The sequence below is a fragment of the Urtica dioica genome, chromosome 8 (genome assembly GCF_054948205.1).
Source record: "Urtica dioica subsp. dioica isolate 48M chromosome 8, U.dioica_male_clone48M_v1_H2, whole genome shotgun sequence".
NCBI lineage: Eukaryota > Viridiplantae > Streptophyta > Magnoliopsida > Rosales > Urticaceae > Urtica > Urtica dioica.
Genome location: NC_142763.1, coordinates 30,826,781 through 30,853,067, shown reverse-complemented (window position 1 = coordinate 30,853,067; position 26,287 = coordinate 30,826,781). Strand labels below are relative to the sequence as shown.

General features: G+C 33.8%; 4 protein-coding genes across 8 annotated transcripts; 3 read left to right on the top strand and 1 right to left on the bottom strand.

Annotated features, from left to right (window-relative positions):
* Positions 1-1,371: 1,371 nt before the first annotated feature.
* Positions 1,372-6,686, top strand: LOC149389150 (wax ester synthase/diacylglycerol acyltransferase 5-like). 2 transcript variants are annotated; one of them, XM_089624183.1, is made up of 7 exons: positions 1,372-1,776; positions 3,027-3,381; positions 4,077-4,149; positions 4,245-4,312; positions 4,865-5,083; positions 5,205-5,319; positions 6,404-6,686. In XM_089624183.1, exons 1-7 carry the CDS (start codon positions 1,388-1,390, stop codon positions 6,442-6,444), a joined length of 1,260 nt encoding a protein of 419 aa, XP_089480309.1. In that variant the 5' UTR covers positions 1,372-1,387; the 3' UTR covers positions 6,445-6,686. The 2 variants fall into 2 exon arrangements, with proteins under 2 accessions (XP_089480309.1, XP_089480308.1); XM_089624182.1 differs by having other exon boundaries at positions 5,182-5,319.
* Positions 6,687-8,542: 1,856 nt separating this feature from the next.
* On the top strand, positions 8,543-11,269 carry LOC149389149 (uncharacterized). Of its 4 annotated transcripts, none has more exons than XR_016300462.1 (4): positions 8,543-8,807; positions 9,502-9,656; positions 9,840-9,907; positions 11,067-11,269. XR_016300462.1 is itself a non-coding variant. In XM_089621601.1 (4 exons), exons 1-3 carry the CDS (start codon positions 8,674-8,676, stop codon positions 9,860-9,862), a joined length of 270 nt encoding a protein of 89 aa, XP_089477727.1. In that variant the 5' UTR covers positions 8,543-8,673; the 3' UTR covers positions 9,863-9,907; positions 11,067-11,269. The 4 variants fall into 4 exon arrangements, 3 of the variants coding, with proteins under 3 accessions (XP_089477727.1, XP_089477728.1, XP_089477726.1); XM_089621601.1 differs by having other exon boundaries at positions 9,502-9,614; XM_089621602.1 differs by lacking the exon at positions 9,840-9,907 and having other exon boundaries at positions 9,502-9,618; positions 11,071-11,269.
* Positions 11,270-20,417: 9,148 nt separating this feature from the next.
* Positions 20,418-21,825, top strand: LOC149389148 (uncharacterized; the record flags this gene model as incomplete). Its single annotated transcript, XM_089622571.1, has 2 exons — positions 20,418-20,492; positions 21,008-21,825. Coding segments are annotated over 2 exons (615 nt in total), but the record flags the coding sequence as incomplete, so codon positions are not given.
* A 516-nt stretch (positions 21,826-22,341) lies between these two features.
* On the bottom strand, positions 22,342-25,520 carry LOC149389147 (TIP41-like family protein). The gene is made up of 8 exons (XM_089624526.1): positions 25,294-25,520; positions 24,831-25,016; positions 24,312-24,402; positions 23,909-24,019; positions 23,687-23,746; positions 23,543-23,584; positions 23,227-23,358; positions 22,342-22,668 (listed from the first exon to the last, which is right to left on the bottom strand). The coding sequence occupies exons 1-8, from the start codon at positions 25,431-25,433 to the stop codon at positions 22,564-22,566; spliced, it is 867 nt and encodes a 288-aa protein (XP_089480652.1). The 5' UTR covers positions 25,434-25,520; the 3' UTR covers positions 22,342-22,563.
* Positions 25,521-26,287: the final 767 nt, after the last annotated feature.

Genomic DNA, 26,287 nt, shown 5'->3' with positions numbered 1-26,287 from the left:
AATGAAAATAAATTATTATTGCCAGAAAACAATTAACCGATAAGAATAATAGACACAAAGAAGAAAAAATACAAAGCAAGAAAAGTAATAAAGGTTAACAATAGCATAAATAATTTTGGAAGAAATGGGAATGCCCTTTGGACGATTTTTTAAAACCTTATACTGCTCTGTTACTTATGCTAGAATTGTCAAGCAAAAGTCTCCCAAGAACAATGACGAGAAGACAAACTACACACCACCAATCCGACTTTGACGAACTAGAGCCGCTAAGTAAAAAACTACCACTATACTACAAAAAGTGGAATTTGTTTTGTGCCTCCGCATCCGTGAATTACACCCTCTAGTTGAGTGAGAGAGAACTTCTACACGAAACAACCTACGAACATGGATTTTCTTATAGACATTTCCCACAATGATACACGTTACAATGTGTATATTTGTTTTGCAATTTTCCTTCACAAATCGATAGTTATTTGGATATTTTTTTAACATCAATTTATCATTATTTTAGCTAGCTTTGATTTTAGAAAATTAAATAATATTTTGCACACCTTTCGTGATAAGAAAATAATAATTTATTTCAATGTGTGGGTTGCACTTGAATTATTATACATAGTGAGTGTCATTAAATGTGATCTAACACATCTCGTTTTTTTTAAGGATAGTTTTACTGTCCATGGAGATTGAACTCAGGACCTCACTTCAAAGGTGGTGGTGTGAAATTACCAACTAAAATGCGTTAGGTACCACAAAAGATTATCTCGCTTAGGAACTAATTTTACTCCGAGCTAAAAAAAAGAACTAAAGTGTACAACCCTAATACAAAAGAACTTCTGGTCCCTCGAAAACCTAATTTAGGTGGCATTACGCTCTTCTTATAAAAATGTAATCATTTGTACAATGAAAAATAGTAATACCTCTCAAAGTTATACGGTTTATTCATTCCGACCAACCGCTTAGACTGATACATATCGTACTCAGTTATTTAACATCCATATATTTTGAAATAGAGATTATGTCATGAATTGTCCGAAACATGCAATTTATTGTGCTCGACAATATCAGTGATGACACCCCCAACCCAAGGATGTATAAATAATATATATATATATATATATATATATATATATATATATATATATTACATATAAAATAAAAAAAAGTGACAAAGTTCAAAAGAGAGAAAAAAAAGAAGACAATTTAGTAATGATGCCTATGACTAACTATATGTGCCAGCCAAAGTAATGTCAATTCCCAATTCGTCAACGTTTCATTAAATATCATTCACTAAGCATTTTAACCAAATAAATACACGACATTCTTAAAACAATCGCACAGAATTAATAACCTCGTAAAACTCTCTCTCTCTCTCTCTCTCTCTCTCTCAATGGCTACACCGGGGATCGAGTCCGACGAGCCACTAACTCCAACGGGAAGGCTGTTTCTGCGGCCAAACATGGACCAAGTAATCCACTGCGTCCTCGGCTTCGAGAAGCCACTCGAAGTCGAGGCCATTAAAGCTTCGATCATGAACTCATTCTTTCTAAAGCACCCTCGATTTCGAAGCCTCGTCGTCCAGGACCACTCCGGCATCGAGCGGTGGCGGGAAATCCACGTGGATCTCGACCGCCACGTCATCGTTGTTGAATCTTCGGTCTCCTCCGCCGGAGAAGACGACTCAGCCGCGGCGAACGAGTACATCGCGGATATGACCACCGGTCCAAGGCTGAGCCCGGATAAGCCACTTTGGGAGATCCATTTTTTGATGGCACATAGGTTTGAGCTCATGCTATATATGTATTAAATAATAATACCATATCTATGTTTAAACACGTGACATAATGTTTAATTATAATATAATTGTTTTCGGATACTTAATGTCTGATAAGATAGTACAATAACATTCTAAAGTTTCTTTTTGGTTGAATTGATGTGTTGAGCCTGATTTGTTTAAGAATAAAGTAATTATTATTCAAAAAGAAAATTAATTATAATTGTATAAGATTGTTTCATTATTGTAGGCTAAACAGATTAATAACTTGATAAGAGTATTTATGATGGATAGTAATCAAGCTATAGCATTTATATCCATACGTACCAAAACACAGGACAAACATCCGGTTCAATTGGTGGTTGCGTCTTCACACAACAATTATAATAAAAAAATATTGATGTTTCGCTTTCACACAATAATAATATTGATATAGTAATAAAAGAATCTTGGTGTTTCGAACGTCTCATACCATTCAAATTATTCGATCAGGTTATCTTATACGAAAAAATATTTGTTTATAAGCTCATGTCCAAGGTAGTGCTCCTGGACTAATATATGAGCTGAAATAAATAAATGGATATAGAGTGTTCTCAACTTGTACTCGTATTGCTGAGATATATTGATAGTTGAAACTGAACTATTTTTTAAGATAGACAAGAATGAATATGCATATACAAAAAATTCAAATATTTGAGATTTGACATATTTTGTAATGCTGGTAAACACATTTATTTGTAGGCGAGCTTGATTGATTAAAGTTTATTTGATGACCATCGTTTAAAAAAAAATACTCTAAACATATAGTTTTTTTTTTTTCTGCATTTATTTGCACACAAGATTGAACCCTAACCCCCTTTCATCATCGTCACTCTTACGCTATAAACAGACTGTGTTGCCTTCCTCCTGCATGATCATTATTGTTTAAGCATTGTGATCTTCTTAAACAATTTTTTTGTAACAGTACGGTACGTCGATGATTTATTATCATATATTGAAAATTAATCGTTAAAAGAATTTTTAAATAAGTACGTAACACATTTTTATTAACCGTGATAAATTTGTAATATATTACACATGAGAAATAGCAGGTCTTCACAATATAAAAAAAAAATCCTCTCGTCCAGAATTTCTCGTGATTACCAATTTTTTCGAAAACAATAGTCGAAATCAAGAGTTATGCATTTTTTTAGATATTGATAGTTAAATCCAATTTTTTTTTTAATGTATCTCACACATATATATATGTGCACAGATGCATGGTTTTCCGAATCCACCACGCCCTAATTGACGGGGTTTCGCTAATTTCAATGCTGATGTCGGCTTGCCGGATTGTTGGAGAGCCCACCGCCGCCGGAGCCGTGCCGGCGAGAAGTAGTGGCCGGCCGGAGAAGGGGAAAGGAATAGTGCCGCTGATAAAGAAAGCGTCGAGATTGGCTTTTCTCACCTCCATGTTTGGCTGGAAATCTCTGGCGAGGGTGTTGTGTGTCAGTGATCGCGATACAGCCATCACCGGTGGCTATGGAGTTGAGCTCTGGCCCAGGAAGATCGCCACAGCTCGATTCCGGCTTGAAGATATGGAGGTCGTCAAAAGAGCTGTTCCTAGGGCTGTGAGTTTTATTTACTTGCCTTTTTGCATTCAGTATTTAATTATCTGTCATTTTCTGAATCAATGCATATTGAAGGACCACAGGGAAGGGTTTATTTTTTATTTTATTTTTTTTAAAATAGAAAGAATAAATTTCGATAATACAAAATATCTTTCACATGGAAGCTCTACAAAAATGATAGTTTAGTATGATTTGTGCATTTGTGATTTGTTGGTTATTTGCTCTTGGTTTAGCACACAGGGTTTAGATCCTTCCAAATTAAAAATATAGGACTTAATATCATAGTTTCTCAAAAGAAAAGAAAAAAAGAAAAGGACTCACTATTCTCTAGAACTATAATGAGTTTTTTTTACAAAAAAATTGGCTACATGAGCCACCTAAACTATATGAATTGTAAATTAGCCAACATTTGGTAAATATTTTGTAAATAGTCAACTTGCATATGTGTCAGCCTATTAACTACCTAAAATATATGTTTGAATGTGTTAAATAAGTCTTTTATTAATCTGTTAATAAGTTTACTTGGCTATTTACAAGAAATTAACTAAAAGTGGGCTATATCTCAATCCACTATATCCGTGTGGCTATATAGCTTAATAACCCTTTTTTTCTGTTTTTATTTTCTCATCTTTATAATGGCTGATTTCATTAACAAATAATTCCTTTTTTTTTTCTCTATGACGTGCAAAATGTAGACAATCAACGATGTACTTGTTGGGGTGGTATCGTCAGGGTTAGCAAAGTATTTGGACCATCGAACGCCGAATGGTAAAACAATGTTTTACTTTTACCGATTCATATTCTCGGGCTTAACCTAGCTAGAGAATGTAAAAACTAAATATTCCATTCTCTCTTTGTTGTAGATGTACCGGAGGGGCTCCAAATCACAGGGCTCGCTATGGTGAATCTAAGAAAGCAACCTGGACTTCCGGTACCAATGATATGCTTTCATTATAATATATATGTTTCATTACCATATGCAACCATAAATCAAATTTATGATAAGAAATAAGTAATTTTTGACCTACATTCCTTTACCTTTTCTTGTGAAATCGGAATTGAGTTTATTTTCATAATACTATTTGATAATGATTTCGATTTGTTATATAAACTGAATTTAATTGTGTCATAGCTAGGATTCAGATTTAAATTCGTTTATCAATAATAATAATAACGTTTTTAACTAATCTCATTTTGATCATATATTTTAAAAAGGGTATATTAGACTTTTCACCTTTTTTTTTTATTAAACTTGACACAAATAGTAAACACATAAGCTAGTTACCCAAATTTTAACATCAAATTAAAATACAAGTACAATTTTACCATTATGAATATACATTTATTTTCAATAAATAACTAACCCAAATTTTAACATCAAATTAAAATATCATTAAGCATAGAAATGCAACTTAAAAATATAATTCCGAAGCTACAATTCGCAAATCAAATAGGTTCATATCCTAACTATTATTTTTATCAGGACCTATCGGATCTAAAGAAAAAGAATTCACAATCGCGATGGGGTAACAAATTCGGTGCCATGCTTTTGCCAATTCGGTACCACAAAAGCGACGCTCACTCTAATCCTCTGCGCCACGTCAAGGAAGTCAAGGCCTTTCTTGATCGGAAGAAACAGTCTATTGAGGCTCTCGCGACGATCAAATTTATCAACTATATCATGTTCTTCCTGGGATCAAAGGTAAAATAAATTGCGACATATCAATGAAAATTATTTAATTTTTTTTAGATAATAATAATTTGATCTTATTTCATCTACCATCATTTTTTGTGCCGTAGATTGCTGGTTTTTTTAATTACAGATACGTTTGCAACACGAGTTTTACAATATCGAACATAGTTGGACCAGCAGTGAAGGTTTCACTTGGAGACAACCCTGTGAACTTCATGCGAGTGAACACCTCAAGTTTGCCTCATGTACGCTTACACATTTTTGTTTTTCTTGTACTTGCTGACTCTCTTTCATAACAATGACGTGTTCACAGTAGCTAGAAACTTAGTTTAGTACAATTAATAATACAAGGATATGTTTCAAGTTAATTATAACTATTTTTGAAACCAAGATACCATATATGATTTATATTTTAACAGTATCATAGTATTTGTACTTTTTTTATTCACTTACTAGAATTTCGCCAAAAATAAAATTATATGAAAAAACTTAAGGAGTTTCTTGATCAAACTTATTTTTAAAACCAAAATACAACTTCCGAGTTGTATATTTTAGCGTGGAAATTGCTTATGGTAATAGTTTTTTGTGTTTATCGTTAAATTAATATATTTAAAGCCTTTATTACGAAATAGATTTTTAAACAATCATTTTTATTAATTTTTCTAAATGTTTACTTTTTTTTTTTTGTTGAAAACTTGTTTACTGTATTAGACTATATTTAACTTTATTTACTGTTTACAATTTAATTTAGAAAAAAAAATTATTTATCGTTTGAAAAATAATTATTTTTTTAAAGGATTTGAAATAACAGCTATTTTTTTAAAATGTTACACCTAAAAAGTGTTATTTTTGTAATTTCTCCTACTTTTTCTTTCTTGTAATGCACGATCCATTAAGCCACATACTATATTATTCATGAAAATGAGAGTTTCCCTGGATACCTTTTTTTTTTTTTTTTTATGTCCATTCCAAAAATACTATCACCTAAAACTTCCCCAAATATTATTTTCTTAAAATTGTATCTGTAAGACTGTAACCTTGTTCTATGGAAAAAAAAACCTGTAGACATCTAAGGAAATAAGCCGATATGTTATGATATTGGGTTATATCTTGGGAATTAAGTTTGAGTAGTTGGTGTATCAGGTAAGTTTTTCAAAGGAAAACTATAGGGAAAATGTTAATGGCAGCAATGTACAAGTACAAGGGTTAAAATCGCAACTGGGCTCTAACGATGTTAATTTCTTTTTAAATCAGATAGACTAATAACATTATAGTTGAGATTTCATTAAGGTGTAGATTAATTTGGTGCATAAATGTACCATTTTTCAGTCACTAGTGATGCACATGGTGAGCTACGCGGGAATGGCTGAAATGCAAGTGTTGGTGGCCAAAGACATAATTCCGGATCCAGAATTTCTCGCAAATTGCTTTGAAGAGGCCTTGCTCGATATGAAACGAGTCGCCATGGGATAGCCTGTTACTGGATTTTATTCTATTATTTGCTTGTATTCATCTAATTCACATTAAACATATATTGTTTGTTTGTTGCAAATCAAGACTAGTAGTAGTGGTGAATAAATAAAAAAGAACAACAAGCGTGAGTAATTCAAAGGATTAATATTTGCTATTTGGCTATCGCTATAGCCATTTCTTTTATTTTCTTTTTTACACATTGTGCATACATTAGTGTGATGTAATCCTTAAGAGAAGATAAAAGATGAATTTATATTAATTCTCCAATCTAGTTTTGCGGTTCGGTAAAACATTGGATTTCTCTACTTAAGTACGAAGACAATAAATAAATAATAAATGGCTAACTGACCGATAAGAAAGTAGTTTCAATGTGTTGAGACCCGACATATTTAATTGAATAAATATACATTACCAAATGTTTGGACTGAAGAACTCGTGAATAATGGCACGTATAAAACATACGTATCACGTATAAAACATACGTATCAGGTAACATACGTATCAGGTAACGGACGAAAATCAGGTCGGAATCCGTTTTTTAAGAGTCCCGACACCGGAACTCACAAAATCGGAGTTTTCCTTGGATTCCGAGGAAACCCGGATGGGAACCAACCCGAAACCTGGTTCGAGAATTTCGGTCCGGTTCAGTTGTTTTTATTTTTATTTTTTTATAAAACTAGAGTATAAAACCCGAAATCCTCGCTAAAAACGAATGAAAGAAACCCTAAATATTTTGCGGCTTAAACGTTGCATCTTCACTTAAATATTAACATAATATTTAATTAAGATATCATATCCAAAACAGTATTATAAATAAAAACTAAAAGAGAACTTAAAGATTTAGGACTCGTCTAATCCGGTCTAAAATCGGAGTACACTATTCTAAAGTAGTCTATAAAATAGAACTAGACCGGATTAAATAAAAATATTTGTAAAACGGGTTGGCAATACTCCAGCCTAATTTACAATTTTTCGGTTTTCTTGCACCCCTATTGATAAACAATAGGACTTCAATAGGACTTTTTTTACAAAATATATTATATATTTCTTTGTTCATATTGTTGTATTATCTAATGTATATGACATGCTAGATATAATTTGTCTATGAAAATTAGAGTAGGTCAACATATTAAGTTGTCATTTAGGAATCCGAGATCTTGTTCATAAACAAGAATGTTCCCCAAAACGGAAGAAACCATCTTAGTCAAATCTTTACATGTTAAATGCTAATGCTTCTCTCCCACATTATTCTAATTGCATCGATATTGAAGCTTTCATCCAAATTTTCACTTGTTTGTAATGAGGTTTCGACACTTTCAAGACAATTTCTCGAAAAGGTTGCCTTACATCCTTTCTTTTCGTGGGCTTTGTAGGGGATTATCTACCCACTTTGTGGAGTCAGATGCATAAGATGATGATCCATATTTTAGAGAGTCGATTTTCTCTTATATCGAGTATGAGTCTAGTTTGTCTCATGTATCTAGTTTTATGTTTACCTTCAGGTGTATGATGGTTATTTAATTATTGGCGAGCCACTTTGAATCACCCATATTTTTTTACACATTTTACTTTTTTTCATAGACAATTAACTTATTTGATTAGTAGAATTCTACCATTGATAGAGTCTGTATTCTTCAACGGTACATTGTCATTTATATACAGATTCTATTTCTATAAAAAAAAAGGCTAAAATTGTTTTTTTTCATAATTGCGTTAAAAAGGAAAATAAATATAAGAAAAATTTATTACAAGTAGTCAATCTCCTAACTTTTGTTAAGATTCTAATCAAAGTTTCATTTTATTAAGAAAATAGCTCATCAGACTAAGTAAATTAAATTAACTAAAACAGTTAATTGATTTTACTTCGGTCGCTCCGATGAGCTATTTTCTTAATAAAATAAAACTTAGACTATTTTTTAGAAAGATGATGAATTATTAGGTCGCCGGCCTAATTATTCCTAAATATAAAGGCTGCATAATGGTTGATCCACGCTTACCCTCTAGTCTCGAGCACACAGGATTCTTCAGAACCTTAAACCCTCGCAAAAAATACTCATCTCGTTCGTTTCTCAACGCAACACAATCGTAGTCACAGTCAGGCTTTGGGTCTCGCAACTCGCATAACAATGGCTTGGCGATCCGCCGGATCTTCACTCTCTCGCTCGCTGGCCACCGCCGCTAGGGCTTCGTCTGCGCGCTCTGCTCCGTCGCTCCCCCGCCTCCGTCCTCCGCCGCGCCGACTCTCCTTCGCCTCTCCCAGGTCGATTCAATTTAGCTAGGTTTCGACTGCAAAATTTTGAAACTTATTGGAAATTCTGTACCAAAACCATGTCCTTTCTTGCGAAATTTACCGAAGTCGCTCCTTTTCATTTGAAACTGAATATGTTTTTACAATATTTCTAATTTGCTTGGTTGCTTGTGATGTGTCGCTTTGAAATCGAAGAAAAATGAAATAAAATATATGGTGTAGTTTGATTAGGTGAAAGCTATATTATTGATATGATTTAGGTCCGTCACTTACTCTTCCACTCAGCAATGCTAAATTAAATAAATATATACGTACTTTGCTAAAATACATTTTAGAAAACCTGTTGAGTTCGAGAGAGCAACATCCTGTTCCATGATCCAGTGGTCTTTCTTTGTTAGCGTTGAAGAAGCTTTAGAACAGTATGAGGATGAGGGACAGTGAAAGAGTTGAGAGAACAAGGCGATATATGCGAAGTAAAATTGTTCACTTGTTAGACTACATATGAAATAATGGTATCTGTTACAGTAGATTGTAGGACATGGTATGAATACATCATGTAATATAAATTATACCATATGAAGCTTTTTCTCTGTGTAGACAATGCCTTAAACGTTTTGTTGCTTCTAACCGGATAGTAAATGTTTAAGGCCTTTCATTTTGGATTGTACTCTTATCTAATATATTAATTTTGTGATTTTTACTTCAGAAACTTGGGAGAATTGGGATGCACACAGTCACTTCTGCCAATTTTCAGGGCCTCAACCAGCTTAACATCTCACCTATCGGGGAATGTGCGGGCTTTTTGCGAGCTGTCTCATGGTACCTTCCGACGTTCTTGTCAGGATCGCTAGTAGTTTCTTTGTGAGTCTTGCTGTTTAGGAATCATAGCAAATTGAGAGTAGCTTTTTTTTGTTTCTCTGTTTTTGGTTGTTGTTTGGATAAAGCTGTAGGTCTTTTGACTCCCATAGTTTAGGCATAAATACTAGGGGTTTGGTGGTGTTTTAAATTTGGTTGATAAGAAGAAATCGGGATTGGGATTGATAGGGAGGAATGGAAAAGACGGTTGACACGACGACATTGAATCATCCCAAGGAGTACAATGATGCTGCATTGTAGGTTATCGATTCTTTTCTTCCATAACCGTGATTTTGAGTCTGCATGATCATCCTTTGACTGATTCTTGTTAACCTTAGTAATGAATTACTATTCAGTTTTGTTAAAACAATATTCTTGTGTAGATACCGCTACTAGAGTTATTCGGATACCCGTTTGTTAGACTGTCACGTTGCTGGTTTATTGCTATAAGCTTATAATTTATTATCCATTCGGTTCTTCATATTGATTGTAAAATCAACACTGATATAAGCTTTGTACGTTATTTTTTGTATTTTGGTGTTAGAGCTAGTTCTTAAGTAGGTCTATGTTATTTTTCCCTTAAGTGCATTTGACTATCCATTAGATTAGGACAATGATCCTCCACAATGTAATTTATTTGTTATGTTTCGGTGCCACATAAAAAAGCCTTAACCTTTATCTTTGCTCTGCACTTAACTTGTCATCCTAAATCCCTGCAGACATATTTGTTATGTTAACATTATTTTAAAGGATATATTAGAAGGTAAAATGCAGGCAGTCGTAACAGTCCTGTTTCTCTTTGACCGTGTGCCTACTATATCTCTGCTGAATTATCATATTTATGCAGTGATAAAGAATACTCGTGGCTGTAAAACAATGCATTTGAATTTGGATAAAGTAAGTTGAAGAAAAGACTTAAGCATCTAATTCCGAATTCCACCCTCTTTTGAGGATGTTTTTTCTCCCTTGAAATGCCCCTTTGAACTGCATGAATGTGCTTAAGCATCTAACCAATCTCTACCGATTTTCTGCTGTATTATTAAGCATCTGGTTTGTTAGGGCAGAATATTTCCTGATCTAGTTATACCTGTGTGTTTGAGAAGAGAATATGCGAGTCTGATGAATTAGAATAAAAGTGAATTTGAATAATATGCGAGCAGTTGATAGGACTGGTCGGGAGGCAGTGAATTATAAGTGGCTTCTGTGATCTGGTTGCTAAGATGAGATCAGGGGTTTAGCTAAAAAAAAAAAAAGAGGTTGATGATGCGCAATTAATTCCCAACTTTTTTAGATAACACGAGTTAGATATAGTGGAAGCAATTGATGTGACTTAATGAATTTATGGTTATTTCCAATTACTTGGCAATGGTTTACCAAAATCTTACTATTTGTGTGCCTCGTCCTGTGTCAATACAGGTACTTGAAGAAGACCATGGGAATCAGCGTTGTCCTAGTACAACTACTATGGTTTTGGAGATCAAGTATTGGAGAGTGGATATATCCTTTAGGATATTTAGTTTTTTGTTTAGATACTGTTACAAGAAATTGTTTTATGTTTTATTTTTCGTGAGAACCTTTGAAGTTATATAAATTCTTGGCTTGGAATTCCTTTGAATAAATCTTCAATCTTCTGCAGGACTAGTCTGCAATAATATTTTTGTTTTTTTTTTTGGTTGTTGTTAATGCTATGGTTTTAAAGCCGTTGACAACAAATATGATTACACTGTTATAATGCACTTTTAACAACATTTTCTACCGCATTTGACAAGGTAGTCATTTTATGTAGTTCCTATTTCCTTGAACTACTATGCTTAATCTGAAAGCACCAGAAACTCGTTTTTTGAGGGGAATATTTTAGTGTGATTGAGGTTTTTTTTTTTTTTTTTTTTTTTTTTTTTTTTTTTTTCAGACAGTATGATTGAGTTCAGAGAAGAGACTCGAGTGTATCATGGTACAGAGCCAATCACCTAATGCCAGCTTATATAACATAATTTCAACTAACATACTTCACTAATGGCACTTAATATATTTAAAAGCATGCAAACATAAGCTAGTCATTTTTTTTCAATAGAGGAAAAATAAAAATAAAAACAAGCTTCTGTTTGCTTGCTAGCTATCTCATTGTGACTACGCCGACCCTTCGTAACAAAAAAAGGTACTTTTTCGTAGGAGCTATGCTTTTGATTGCTTAGCGAATGTCGTAGGAAATTGCACACTGGTTATGATAAATCGTGGCTCTTGAGATTGCGGAAAAGAAGAAAGAAGCATAATGGTGTCACCATCAGATATTGCAGGATAGCATGCCCTGCCCTTAAACCTGTTTATGGGACCAACAACAGACCCGAAGAACCTTATTCGTCCTTTTGTATATCCGCTCACAAATCACACATGTTCACAGTGAGATGGCCGAATATGTAGACGCTGATTTCGTATTCTGGCCGGATTGATCATGCCGGTCCTTTTTGTCAAAAAGGAATAAAATGCCACTTTATTGCATTGTTGATCAGAACAATTCCTTGCTATTTCATTCTCTATCCCTCTCTTTATTTCTTTTGAAACCAACTACTTTTTACTTTGACTGCGACACTGGTTAAACTGTGTGAGGGTTTTCAAGGGAGTTTTCAAATCAAGCCTTTAGCTTTAGCGAATTGTTACTGATGTAGATATGTTTCATTTTCTGAGTGTGTGGCCACAATGTTTGCTTGACTCTTCTAGTGGAGTTCGTGCAGAACAAATTACAAAAATAGTGTTTCAAGTGTTATTTGCGTTGCTGCATTTTCAGGTGGACCTTCACCAAGAAAAAAAAAATACTTTTTAGGATTGATTGACGTACAGCGCTTATACATGTACACACACGAAGTGGCCAATGGTGCTATTATTAGGAAATGAGAGACGATATATAATTTGCTTTGGGCCACAGCCAAGTTGCCTAGTGTGTCCATTTTGTGAATGACTTCCATCGCAATCGTCTAAATAATAATGCAATTCAATTATGCAAGTATGTATTATATAATATATGATACGGAATAATGGTCCATTAAGTCAATCTCATTACTAGATATATAGAAGAGTGTTTATTTTAGCAGATAATTTAAAGTAATATAATCAAACTGAGTCGTGCCCGTGCATTATAGATAGGTCGAAAACAAAAGTGTTGTCATCTTTGGTAAATTTCTGTAGTAATTGCTTACATCCGAAAAGAGTAATTTTCTTACTTTCAATCTCACTCTACTTTTTACTCTTCAAAAAGTAAATAAATAGTAGAACTCCAAATTTAAATTATATTATTCACAAAACACAATCATCTATAATTAGCATTTTTTATTTGGACAATGTAGTTTAGTAGCCAACAAAAATATTCATGTTTCGAAAATAGTCAACATTTGCAAACTTTTGGAAAAATAGTCAAACAGCTTATGTAGGATAAGTGATAGTTAATAAAAGTTACTTTTTATGATTTTAGCTTTTTAAATTCGTCAATTTCTCTCTTCTGGTTTTGAATTCGTCATTTTCTCTCTCCTACTTTCTTTCCTACATTTTTTTTTCATAAAAACATCAAAAATCCATATCTAACTCATATGAACTCGAAATTGAGTGATTTCAAATCCTAAGGATTCGTGGCGCTGAGATCTTCAAAAATAGATCCATTGTGTTTGATGAAAAATCATGTTTAATGCATCACGTTTACGTGTTTGTAATGATTTTTCCCAAAATATTCAATAAATTTCCATTTATTTCCAGATGATTTCCGAGAATTTTCAGTTATTTCCATATCTAAGGCAGTAACGTGATTTTTCTACATCTATGACATTAAAATTTATTTTTCATCCAACACAATGAGTCTATTTTTGAAGATCTCGGCACCACAAATCCGTAGGATTTGGAATCACTCAATTTCGAGTTCATATGATATAGAGATGGATATTTGAAGTTTTGATGAAAAAAAAATGTTTGAAAAAAAGTAGGAGAGAGAAAGTGATGAATTCAAAACCAAAAGAGAAAAAAATGAAGAATCTAGAAAAAAAATCGCTAAATTGATTTAAGGACACTTTTGAAATTTTAACCCATTACTCCAACTGTCACCTCATACATTTGGTTATTTTTCCATAATTTTCTAAATGTTAGTTAAATCTCAAACGTTAAGATTAAGATGACTTAGTTAGTTACAAATTTCTTTTTTATTTTAATTAACTATAAAATACCAATTTTTAAGGGAGAAATAGTCATATAACCTATTTAAATTTTTTACGCTAAAATTTTAACCGAACTATATAAAAATTAAGAAATTTTTTAAAATTAAATAAGATGAATGCGCCATGTTACAGAGATGTAGACATGAGTTGTACCATTTCTTTAATATTTGAATACTTGAGCTATTAAAATAATAGAGGGTAGGCATTTGGCTATAATTTATAACCTTAAAATTATTTTATACCATTCTAAATAGAATTTGTAATATTTATTCTTTTGTATCTTTGTTAACTAGTTTATATAATTTATTTTTATTATTTCACTTTAACGTGTATGTACCTAATGTTTAAACTTTAAATGTTGTATATAATTGTGTGCTTATTTATTAAAATTGTTTATCACGTTGGTTGGTTAGTAAGTTGCAAAAATGTTCCAAGATGTCATGTGTTATGGTCTAATATCTTAGCCTGATAGCTTGATCACGTAAGATTTTATTACAACATTTTATGCAAGACAATTGAGGTCTGCTTTCGAGATTATCTTGACCGACTCAATGATTTTACTAAGAGCATCGTTTTTGGAATTCGGTTTCTATAAAAAAATAAAAATAAATAAAAAAATCTACATTTATATAAAAGTTTCTATTATTATTTTTTTCTTGTTATATATGCTTATTATTTCTGGCTATTATGAAAAGGAAGTGCAAGTGCAAACATGAGTTTTCAACATCGAAAAGTGGACAAACCGACTTTGAAACTTTTGCTTTACCTGTTGTTTTCATTTTCTGCACTTGCCTACATTCATTTCCATTTACTTAGCCCCCACTTACGTTGCGTCAACTTTGAATCTTTAAATATTCCTTTAAATAATTCGTGGTTTTTGTATAACTTGCAACCAACCACATTGATTATTACAGCATATATTACTATGAATAAACTTCGTCCGCACTCTACTTATGGAAAATCAGCTTCATAACATGTAAATATTATTGTTACTATCTATCTATATTATTGCAGATATTGATAACTTATATAATTAACCACATAAATTGAAAATTAATTTTTGTTTTTTTAAATCTCACTTCCCACATTCTTTTATTCGAATTTATAATATTCTTGTTGTAGTTGTTTGTATTACAGTAGTATACTTGGTACTATTTGACTTACAATAGTTTTGATGCCAAATTCCGACTTGGTTGATGCAAAATCTTGATCAATACTTGCGAATAGATCCCTGATCTCGCTTTCGCATCGTCGGAGTGTGGAGTCTCTAGTCTCCGTTCTTATTATGAAAAAAGTAAACATTGGACTACAAGAGCGATTGAGCTGTTCTTCATGAGCCACTCCGTGTATGTGCAGTAAATGAATTGAGATTTTTGTTACCGTCCTGCCAATTTTCATATTTGCTTTCATGGTGTCAATGCTCATCAAACGAGCCAAAAAATTAATATTTGATCCAACTCTTTGGGTTTTTTTTTCTAAAATGATTACTCATTCGCTTTAGATTCATTATCTTTACAGGACGTGTTAGGATCTCACATCGAAATGATAATGAAAACTAACAAATATTTTTAAAGTCATGTGTTATAATTAGTTTTGAGATGGAACCTATAATATTGTCAAGGTATGTGCCGTTTAATTGATGGAGCATCAAGACAGATTGTTGAGATGGTGGACCGTCCTTGCAAAGTTGAGAGATGGACCGTTTGCGGAATGTTGCGAGATGAATCATCAAGGTGTTGGACATTGAGAGGTGATCGAACTGGCTAGATGTCTGGGTGTAGGTCGACGAGAGGTTAAAAAGACATTTTCTACTCTTCTTAAGGTTAAATTTTTCCTTTTGTTTTATGATTTTATTTAATTATAGTATATTTCTTATTTAATTTTGTATTGTTAATTACATTTAATTTTTTACATTGAACCTCCCGACTTAATTTCTTCCTCCATACAGAGGGTGGTGAATGCATTAAATTAATACATCAAAGAATTATGTAATTAATCAATCGCATTTAGCTAACGTTTAGTTAATAATTGAAAATTAAATTAAACTTTTTTGTTTGATAGTTATAAGTTATAACAGTCAATATTAGCTGTTATAAACAATTATAGAAAGATACGTGGCTACAAATTAAAGAAAAAAAAAATAAAGTGTAGAAGAGATAAATGAATAAATTAAATAATTACATAAACTCAAATATTAATGAACTTATTTTTTTGGGGCGACGTAGGTATTTGGCCAATTTTAAACTTATTTTTAAGGAATTAGCCAACATTTTGTTTATTTTGGTAAATTAGTCATTTACCAAAATTAACGTATGAAAATACTAGGGACGATCATGTAAAATATTATTTGATTAATGAGATCACGTCAGCAAATGTGGTTAGATTTTAAACATTTTAAAACATTGGTTAGATTGCAAATCCTACGTTTCAAGTGGCCTAGTCCGTGAGATTTTTTTTTTTTAAACTTCCATATAATTAATATTTATTCTATAATTTCAATCGATTAAAGGGCGATTTGATCTTTTTTTATATCTTTTTGGTCAGTCAATAAATATTTAAATATAAAAGAATTTTAATGTTTCAAACATGCTATTAGTTATATGATGCTCTCTTGTTTGGTACAAATGATCGAGACAGAATAGATGGATTCTTTTACAAAAGGATCAAACATATTCTTAGATATGTTTGGCAGAAAGGAAAGAATAAGGGAGCCCGAGCAAAATAGCAAAGTCAAACGTTGTAATTGTCAAAATAGCCAACTTTTGGTTTATTTTTAATGTGTAGCCAATATACCACATTAACAGTAAAAAAAAAATACAAATTTGCCCTTCATTTAAATAATATCAAATCAAAATATTTGGAAGATTCCCGCGTCCAAAAAAGAAAGAAATGAAATTGGAATCGCGTGAATAAATGTCAACTAAAACAGATCCATCGTGATAAATGCATATCTAACAAATCCACCGTGATAAATGCTTATCTTTCAAACACGCATCCAAACCTACACCGCACGAGAAAAAATTCAAAAACAAAGTCAATTAACAGCAATTAACAGATATTAACGCTAATTAACTGGATTGAAATCGTTCAAAAACCTACATAACAGCAATTAACAGATATTAACGTTAATTAACAGGATTGAAAATCGTTCCATACATGAATCAGCTGGGAAGAACAAGGAAAAAATTCAAAAACAAAGTCAAGTAACAGCAACTAACAGATATTAACGTTAATTAACATGAATCAACATTGAATTAAACAAGAATTATTTCTGAAATCCAAAAAATAAACATAAATAAACCGAATTAACACGAATTAACAAACATTAACACGAATTTAAATGAATTAAACAAGAACTATTTTCGAAATCCCCAATCGAAACCCTAGAATTTCACACTCTGAAATTCGACAAAGATATGGAAAATTCAAAGACTAATTACCTGAGACGAAATCCGACCTCCGACTCCGCGAACTCGGCAACGAACTCGACGACTCGATCGGAGCTCGGAGCGGCGGCGAGGGAGTCGGCGAAGGGCTCCCATGCCTGGTCGAGCATCCCGCCGGAGGGATAAGCGATCGTGATGCCGTTGTCAGAGACCTGGTTGTGCTACACCGTGATGGCGATCCCGATCACGGATCGTGTCTTGAGCGCCCTCAGCGAGGCAAGTATTCCGGAGCGGAAGACCGTCGATCGGAGCAGCGACGTGTCGGCGCGGGATCCCGACGTGCCGTACGACGGCGTGAAGTTGGGCGGGAGAGGGAAGAGCTTCGAGGATTCGAGGAGGAGCGATCTCTGCGCGGCTTCCATGGCTGCTCTAGTGGAGAGAGAGAGAGAGAGAGAGAGAGAGAGAGAGAGAGAGACGTGTAAGGAAAAAAAAAATACTCAACAATAAGTCCTAACTTGCTATCAATTATATATCATATAAACATAAATATGTTAGCAATCAAAATAGAATATATTGGCAATCAAATCATAAATATGTTAGCAATCAATTTTGATTTTCTTTAATTATATTTTTTTCAAATTAAAAAGGGCAAAACTGTAAGCAAAATATTGGCTTGAACGCCACGTCAGCGAAATTGGCTATTTCTCAAAATAAATGTAAATGTTGGCTAAAATGCAATCTCAACGTTTGAATTTGGCTAGTCCGTCTAATTTTTCAAAGAATAATGGGTTGACGGTGAATTTTTTTTAAAAAAAATTTACTAACATGGTTCTTTATTGTTTCTCTTTCCTTCTAAAATTGAAAGGGTTAAAAATTGTGGGCTTGGTGTATTCACAATCTCTATAGATTTTTTATATTTTATTTCCCTCATCCCCCACCAAACAACTACACATGTCACATCAATGAAAAAGTCATTCATCCTCCTCCCTTCCTCTTCTACCAAACAAAGCCATGTAAATGAGAGAGAGAGAGAGAATAGCGAAATGCTAAAATTTAATATGGAGAATAATTAAGAGACAATTAGATCAGTAGTCTAATAGTTCATCTTCTTTTAAAAAAAAAAATATAGTCAAAGTTTTATTTTATCAAATTTTTTTTTTCAAACGTTTCATTAATTTGCTGCAAATTGGTAAGCTATTTTTTTTAATAAAATAAATTTTGGGATTTAATTTTAAAAAGATCCAATGAAATAAGTCGTTGCAACAAATTTCTAAATAATTAACATCATAGCGATAACGTACTCTCTTCTTTTATCCTTACTAAAGAGCAAAATCATTAGTAATTACAAAGTGGCAAGATACAAAGTGCCTCAAATGCGTACACAAACATCAATCGCACTACACACTGATTTTGAAAAGAAAATATGAAAATAACCAAAAAAACCCCAACATGAAGACACTATCCTAGATATTCATGTTCAGAAGCAAACATAAAAAAATGGCTAAGATATGACCCTATCTACTTTTTCCAGTTCATTTTAGTTTCTTTAAGATTCAAATTATTGGTCTATTGGCCCCTTGGCACCCCCCATCAGGCATCAAATCAAATTACATGTTAATTAAATTATATGCTCACAACCGTGAGTTGACAAATTTTGTACTACAGTGTAAAAATCTTTCGAATTGATTTTTAACACTATATGTTTTGGGTATTTTTATGTTTAAAATCAAGGCTCGAGTTAAAGTTACCAACATATATGGCCATTAATCCGTTTATATAACGGATATATGACTAGGAATAAAAGACAAATAATCGCTACCGTGTTTATCAAACAGATATAGGGCTAGATAAATGAGTTAAGGTTTCCTTGTTGTAATAATTTTATTCACCCAGACATATCTTTCAAATAATATAGTGCATTTGTAATTTCGAGTATCGATCTCGCGAAGATTAAACAAATACCCACGAATTTTTTTAACGAATACCACGAATTAAATAGATAGTATTGAGAGAATAATTAATTAAAAGATGAGAGAAAGCGGAGCAACAACTTAACCGCAGATTGACTAGGATGATTATCTCTATTTTAACTATCATCTAGTTTCCCAGGTTCCAACTAAATTCACAAAAGTAACTCCTAACCTCTCTTGAGTGATTAATAATCTTAAATAACTAACGAACTATAACTTCTCGGTATCAAGTCCTATTAAAACAATTATAAGTATTAATCAAAGAATTTATAAGAATGCACCAAAAGTCTAGCCGTTTCTACTAATCTAGATTATATATCCATGTTGATTTTGACAAAATTACGATTATTTATGACCTCTCGGTCTCTAAATAATCCTGGATATAACAAATGAATATAACAAAAAGCATAACAATAGTCAAGCAAACGCATACTAAAACAAGACAATAGATAAATAAGCTAGAGAATCATTAGAGTATTTTACATCGATCCTGGCTGTACTAGACCTAGTAAAAACAGTGCATAATGAAAACATGAAAGAAAAAGCAATACAAAGAGACACAATTAAATATTTAAAGGGAATGAAAAGATAATAAACTAATTGGAGAGGAAGAACAAGCTCCAAAACTCTTCGAAAAAGCCAAATTAAAATTAAAATAAAGGGGAAAATGTGTTTTTTAGTACATTATCATTTTCATTGGATAAAGGATAATTTTCGAAGCTATACGGGCCTTTGGATGAGATTCAAATATATAAAAAAGAGTAATTCAAAATTGGCATCAGATGTCATGCGAACCGCGCATGTCGTCTACACAATACCACCACGCTGAATAGTATTTCGAAAGTGGTGCTCTTTAGTGTATTTATGTGTTGTTAACACCGATTCAGGCAGGTCTTATATATAATAGTGTCATCAGCGCGCTGACGGTTCTCATAATACTTGAATACCAATAGTCACAGACAAAAAGCTTACGGACAATAACAATATGCCAATGAATTATTCAGAAAATTTAATTGTTTCGAAAAGAAAAAATAATGCCACTAATTGAGTTGAGCCACACATCAATTGACTCACCACTCACTCATCATCTAAGAAGCATTAACTAGCATTATTTTTCAATTTATTGTAGATGCGATATTCAATGGAAACTCCAGACCTACCAGACATTAAGTTATTGTCATTTGTCATTCATGTTAACTCTCATTCGTGTCCTGTCGGCCGAGAGACTACTCAATTGAATTAGCTTGTCAATGCACAAATTCTGGTGATAATAATAAAAGTAGGAACATCTACGTACGTGGCGTAATTAGTGTGTAATGATTCCACTATCATATTTTTGAGCTGCAAAACGAATACAGATCCTTCCCACTTAAAAGGGTGTGTTGATATGATCGTGACTACAGATAGGAATACTTTTTTTTTTTCTTTTTTTTTTTTGGTTGACAATGACTACTGTTGGTAGTTTTAGTTCAGTCTCGGAAGAAGCAGCCACATAAAGTTATGGTAACAAAAACCAAAAAAAAGACGAGTAAGATAATGCTGCGAAGTGAAGAATCACAAAGCTTTTTAAGTATATAGTATAAGGTGACATCAGGGAAGCACCAAAGCATCGCTTCAATGGTGGGGTCACTCGCATTGTTTTAGTCTGAGATAATCTAATAAATTTAAATCAATAAAAAAATAATCAAACCATGACCATGTTCTTCTGATCATCATATAATTCCCACACACACAGTACTCCTCTCTCTCTCTCTCTCACACACACACACACTCACACACTCAAATCCTTTGACCTAATGTTTTGGCAGGTGGAAGAGGACGGCGGTGAAGCCACGTCATCAAACAAAAGGCGATCAAGCGAGCTGATCATCGATCTCGACGGCGACGACGACGATCAGTGGCTGAGATTGAGCCTGGGGAGCTACGGCAACGAGGATCATCGCGAGTATTACGAGGAGGACGATCACGGGCGAGAGTCGAAGGCCGCCGGAGGGAATAATATCAATAATAATATTAACAAGGTTTACTCTTGCAATTTCTGCATGAGGAAGTTCTACAGCTCTCAGGCTTTGGGCGGCCACCAAAACGCCCACAAGCGAGAGAGGGGCGCGGCGGCCCGCAGATTCAACCGTCCGCCGCAGATGGCCCGCTCGCTCGGCCTAAGCCCTCATTCGCTGCCCCACAAGCCCGGCCCGTTCCGTCCCGGGCCTCTGCCGGGGCCCGCCTTCCAGCTCGACGAGCCCCTCGAGATGGTGTGGCCAGGAAGCTTCCGGTTCGATCCCTATTCGCAGCCGCGGACTGAGAAAGCTACTAGTGCTCTCAAGATCGATTTGAATCTCAGACTATGATGATCATCGCTCTCTCTTCATACTCTCTGCCCTACTGTTTGGTTTCTTTCTGTATGAGTTATTAGGTTCAGAAGTTACTGGTTAACTTAGGTGCCAAGGAAGGGCGATTGTCTGTGCTTGTGGTGATAATAGTGAGGAATAATGAGAAAAGTTGAGCGGGAATGAGCGGAAAGAATTAATAAGCACCAGAACGTTTTGAGTTTATTATGAGGTTTATGATGAATATAAACGATATTAATCATTGCCTCTGATTTTGAAGTGAATCTGTTCGAGTTTGATTTGTTTTCCTCTCTCTCTCTCTCCCTCCCTCTCTCGCACGCGCACACACAATCATGTGATTTCTTTGCCTTTCCGAGAAAGATTTTGAGCTAAACTTTGAATGTCCGAACTTTATTCTTAAAAAGAAGATGATGAAATAAACAAGGAGTTTTATCTGGATTTCTCTTTTTAGATTAAATTTTCATTTTAAACTTCATGCCAGGACTTGGATCTTTGGTACTGTTTCTACAAGTGTATGATGTGTGAACCTTTCAGTATTAAGTCACAAATAACAAGGTCAACGCTTCCGAAATCCATTCTGATCACTTTAGAGACAGACTTAGTGAACAGTATTACTAAGTTTGGTAAAATATAAACACGTGAAGAAGATGAGACTTCTCAATTCAACTACTTGGTTACTTCTCGAACGTACCAAATTAGATGAATTTGCCCTGTCTATGAGGTAAATTAGGAAGCTTCTTCATATCTATTCACTTTTGCCTCTTGGGAACTTCAGTAGCTAAAGAAAAATTCAATATCCATCACAGAAAATGCACAATTTTTTTTCTTTCTGCAAGTTGATCATTACAGCTAGTAATACAACATAAAATAGTATAAGAAAACCCGAGTCAGCTGCTTTTTTTTTTCTTCTCCTAAACTTGAGTCAACACATTCCAAGACTGTAATCAGATATCACAATTCAATTTTCTTACAAAAAAAAATATTTTTAATTATATAGTTTTTACAGCCTGTGAAAGTCAAGAAGGAACTTTGAGCACTTCAGTCTTTTGCATGATGATGGGAAGTCTCTGGCTGATGATTGCCGGGTCGCTGTACGAAACAGGATCGGTAGGATATCCTTTCTGCACAATTTGATTAGCCAATCAAGATGACATGTGGTCATGGAAAATGTGCTACATAAAAAACCATCTCAAGCACATACACATTTATGAAATAATTAGTTTCAATCCGGATTTGTCAAACTACCGAACGAGCAAAGGACATAAGATGTACATAACTAATGAGTCAGGCTATTTTACTAAGAAATTAAAATCTTAAAGTAAAATGAAGAATGGTGAGAAAAAGTTCACTGTAAATCAACTTTTTATTGTTCTTGTTTGGATGTGCTAAGAACGAGAATCGAGAAAAAGGTTCATAGGTGTCACGTGTGTGATATGAGAAGAGTAAAATCTTGCCAGTGTGCAAATTTCCTACATTTCGATTTTCTAACTTTTTTTTGGTGGAAAATGAAATGCTAATTTTAATCTTACAATTTCCACCACAATTTTCCCTCGTATTTCTTCTCTCTCCCGGGACTCTCATTTAACCAAAGAAAACAAAGAAAGTATAAGGAAATCTCATTTTCTTTCTCTTGCATTTTCGACATTCAAAACATAACAGTAACTTTATCGTAAACTTACGGCAGATAAGGCCTGAAATGTGGTTTCTCTCCAACAGCTTTCTCGAAGTATAGTAGGAGGACTTGCATCGTCACCAAACACACAATGCAATCGAGTTTCCCTAAGCCTCATAAGCACTCCATCAACTCTAAGCTGGGAAAAGATATGGTTCATTTAAAGTAAGCAATAGCTTGGAAATACGATAATGAATCGATCATGTTCCAAATTGTCGCTTAAATATATCTAAAAATTGGGCAAATACTCATTCCCTGAAAAAACGTGGCAGAATTTCAAAACTCTTCTATTAAAAAACTGTTGAAAAAAAGGAGTGGCTTACCCAGAATCGCAAGAGAAGAAACCATGAACTTGGCATGACTCTCTGAAAATTCAAAAGGTTTATATTTATAAACAGATGACATAACAGTGTAAAGCAGAGGAACATTCAAAACTAGCCAAGGACAGTGAAAGATCAACAAGTTACCACTTTAACTGTTAGAAGCGATACTCCATTATCAGCCAATTCATCTTCATACAAGACTACCTGTATAATAGTCATCAGTTACAAAAGCTTATGCTATACTACCAGGTGAATATCAAGCAGAAAAGGAATAAAAGTACACACATGCACATAACCACTTGTATAATTTCAGACATCCAAAGAAATAGATACATATAATTTTACTAATTATCAAAAGGTATTAACCTCATCATAAAAGAGAATGGGCTCTTTCGATGCCAATGCAGTAACGTCAATTTTCTCTTTGCAGTCTTCCCATTTAAGGTTATCGGTATCCCTCGATATATCCCCGCTTTCCTGTTGACCAAACGAAATGCTTTTCATCAATATTCATGATACACTAAGTACTTTGTCTATATGTTCAGTGAAAAAAAAAAGAGAGAACAATCGAAAAGCATGATTGATATGCGGTGAAGAGAGCTACCAGCCAACAAGAAAAGAAAAATGGTAAAATTGAGTAGACAAATAGTCTTCATCCCCAATAATGGAGTATCTCACAGTTCAAACTACGGAGTTATCTGACTCTAGAAAATCAAGCCGCACATATATATAAAGAAGTTAGGGCATCAGAGTAAAAGAAAGGACACACCTTGCTTCCATCAATCTCAACAGTTCCACTGCCGCGATAGGGTGTTGTAAAAGTATAATCGTAATCTAGTATCAACTCCTGGGATGGTTTGCTGTTTCAATAAAATGAAGAAGAAGGAAAAAAAAAATGCATTAGTAGATATTTTGCTGTTGCAATTCGACTAACAGAAACAGACCTCGTGATTTATAAGAAGCTTTTGAGCAATGTAGGAGCATCAATAGAAAAATGACAGTGAACCGGAGTTACTACATAAAACCCGACGAGAATTAAAGGGCCCTTGAAAGATATGTACAAATTGAACACCATGAACTTCCCAAGATTGCAAAAGGACCGATCAACATCTTGAACCACGAATTCAATAAGAAGTCAACACCCATTTTCTAAGCTAAACCAATAAGTGCTGCCCAGTTCAAAGTTCAAACTGCTGAGTGAATTTCCAAGAAAACTCCATAATATTGTATGCCCTAATTAATTTTGACAAAAAAAAAAAAAAAATACTCTCAACGTGCATACAATTACCATCGGAATTTCCACTTTGCGGCCGCTGGAACTTCCACCGGAGGAAGGGCTTCCAGCTTCCAACCAACGAGAGCATCGAAGGCGTTGAAATGAATTCTGGTGCCGCTCTTGACGTGTTTCAGAACCAAACAACTTTCCCCAAACACCATCTCTGGAAAGTGAGATGTTTGAAGTTTCTCTTCCCACCTGATCCCACCAAAATTATCAAACCCTTCTTCGCTCAATACACACACACACATTTACTGTAGCATATATTCTATTAATAATACAACTCAATGTTATCATCACTACAAGGATCCAACTTTTTTTTTCTTTTCTAAACAAAAAGAAAGTGCGCGAAAAATGATAACGACCTAACTGCAGATTTCCAAACGAATTCTGAGAGCTTAAACTCAGGAAGGCAATTTTGTGCAAGAAATAGTGAGTGAATAATAAAAAAAAAAGATTGAAAAAGGGAAATTACAGTTTAAGGGTTGGGGAATTGAGAATGGAAGACTTGAGAGAGTGAACCTCCCAACCATGGACGCGGATTCCATGGCGTCCGTCGGCGAGGAGCTCCGCTCCGGCGGCCTTGAGATCGTTCTCGTCGATTTCAACTTCCATTCTGTTCTCTATTTTCTTCTGGACCAATTTTTTAATTGTTTTTATTTTTTTTCCTTCTCCCTCTTCTTTTTAGGATTGGCGTGGGATAATGGAATAAAACCCCCCTATGATTATCTGAATTTCTAAATTGACCCCTAATCCATTTTGTAGTTAATTATTACAAAGAGAAATTTCAAAAAAAAAATAAAAATTTGTTACAAAGAGTGTGACGGTGTGTGCCATAATTTTAAGAAAAATTATACGGATTAAGTCATATGAAATGTTGGAATTGCAAATTAACCAACGTTTTTATATATTTAGAAAAATAACCGAAAATTATGATGTAAGATATCAACTTTTGTATGTTGTGTAGGATAAATAAAAAAAATGTCGAGAAAAGATTTTTGGAAATAGTTAAGCGTGTAAATGGAAATTCGTTCTTGAGATGAGAAATTTTAAAGCTTCGACCCGGAGAATGCGAAATTATGAGAAATATATTTAAGGTTGAAAGATTGTTTTAGAATAATTTCAAAGAAAATTTCGAGTTCATCTCGACTAAGTGAAATTTGTCGGAAGAAGATTTCGATGAATTCTCGGGAATTAAGGAAATTCTCGAAATTAATAAATATTCTGAAACACTTTAAATATATTTGAAGTAAATTAAATCAAGCAAAGGATTTCCCGAAAGGACGAGAATAAACCGTGAATGAAATTTAAAAACATATAGTAACATATTGGACCGGAATAGATCCAGTCCATTTTGAAGAGAGGAGAATATCTAAAGCACTAGTTTGCTAAAGTCTCAACTCCTCCACATAGCTCATCTCAATCGAGCGGAGGAATAACTACATAACGACCGATTCAACGAGCCGTCG

What these genes read in the sequence shown, in the direction of transcription:
- LOC149389150 (XM_089624182.1), top strand. Translation starts at nt 1,388, where the DNA reads ATGGCTACACCGGGGATCGAGTCCGACGAGCCACTAACTCCAACGGGA. An exon ending in TGTTCTTCCTGGGATCAAAG is followed by an intron (nt 5,084 to 5,181) that starts GTAAAATAAATT and finishes TTTGTGCCGTAG; the next exon opens with ATTGCTGGTTTTTTTAATTA. An exon ending in ACACCTCAAGTTTGCCTCAT is followed by an intron (nt 5,320 to 6,403) that starts GTACGCTTACAC and finishes ACCATTTTTCAG; the next exon opens with TCACTAGTGATGCACATGGT.
- LOC149389149 (XM_089621600.1), top strand. Translation starts at nt 8,674, where the DNA reads ATGGCTTGGCGATCCGCCGGATCTTCACTCTCTCGCTCGCTGGCCACC. An exon ending in CTCTCCTTCGCCTCTCCCAG is followed by an intron (nt 8,808 to 9,501) that starts GTCGATTCAATT and finishes TTTTTACTTCAG; the next exon opens with AAACTTGGGAGAATTGGGAT.
- LOC149389147 (XM_089624526.1), bottom strand. Translation starts at nt 25,433, where the DNA reads ATGGAAGTTGAAATCGACGAGAACGATCTCAAGGCCGCCGGAGCGGAG. An exon ending in GCAAAGTGGAAATTCCGATG is followed by an intron (nt 24,403 to 24,830) that starts GTAATTGTATGC and finishes TTATTGAAACAG; the next exon opens with CAAACCATCCCAGGAGTTGA. An exon ending in CATTTCAGGCCTTATCTGCC is followed by an intron (nt 22,669 to 23,226) that starts GTAAGTTTACGA and finishes CAAATTGTGCAG; the next exon opens with AAAGGATATCCTACCGATCC.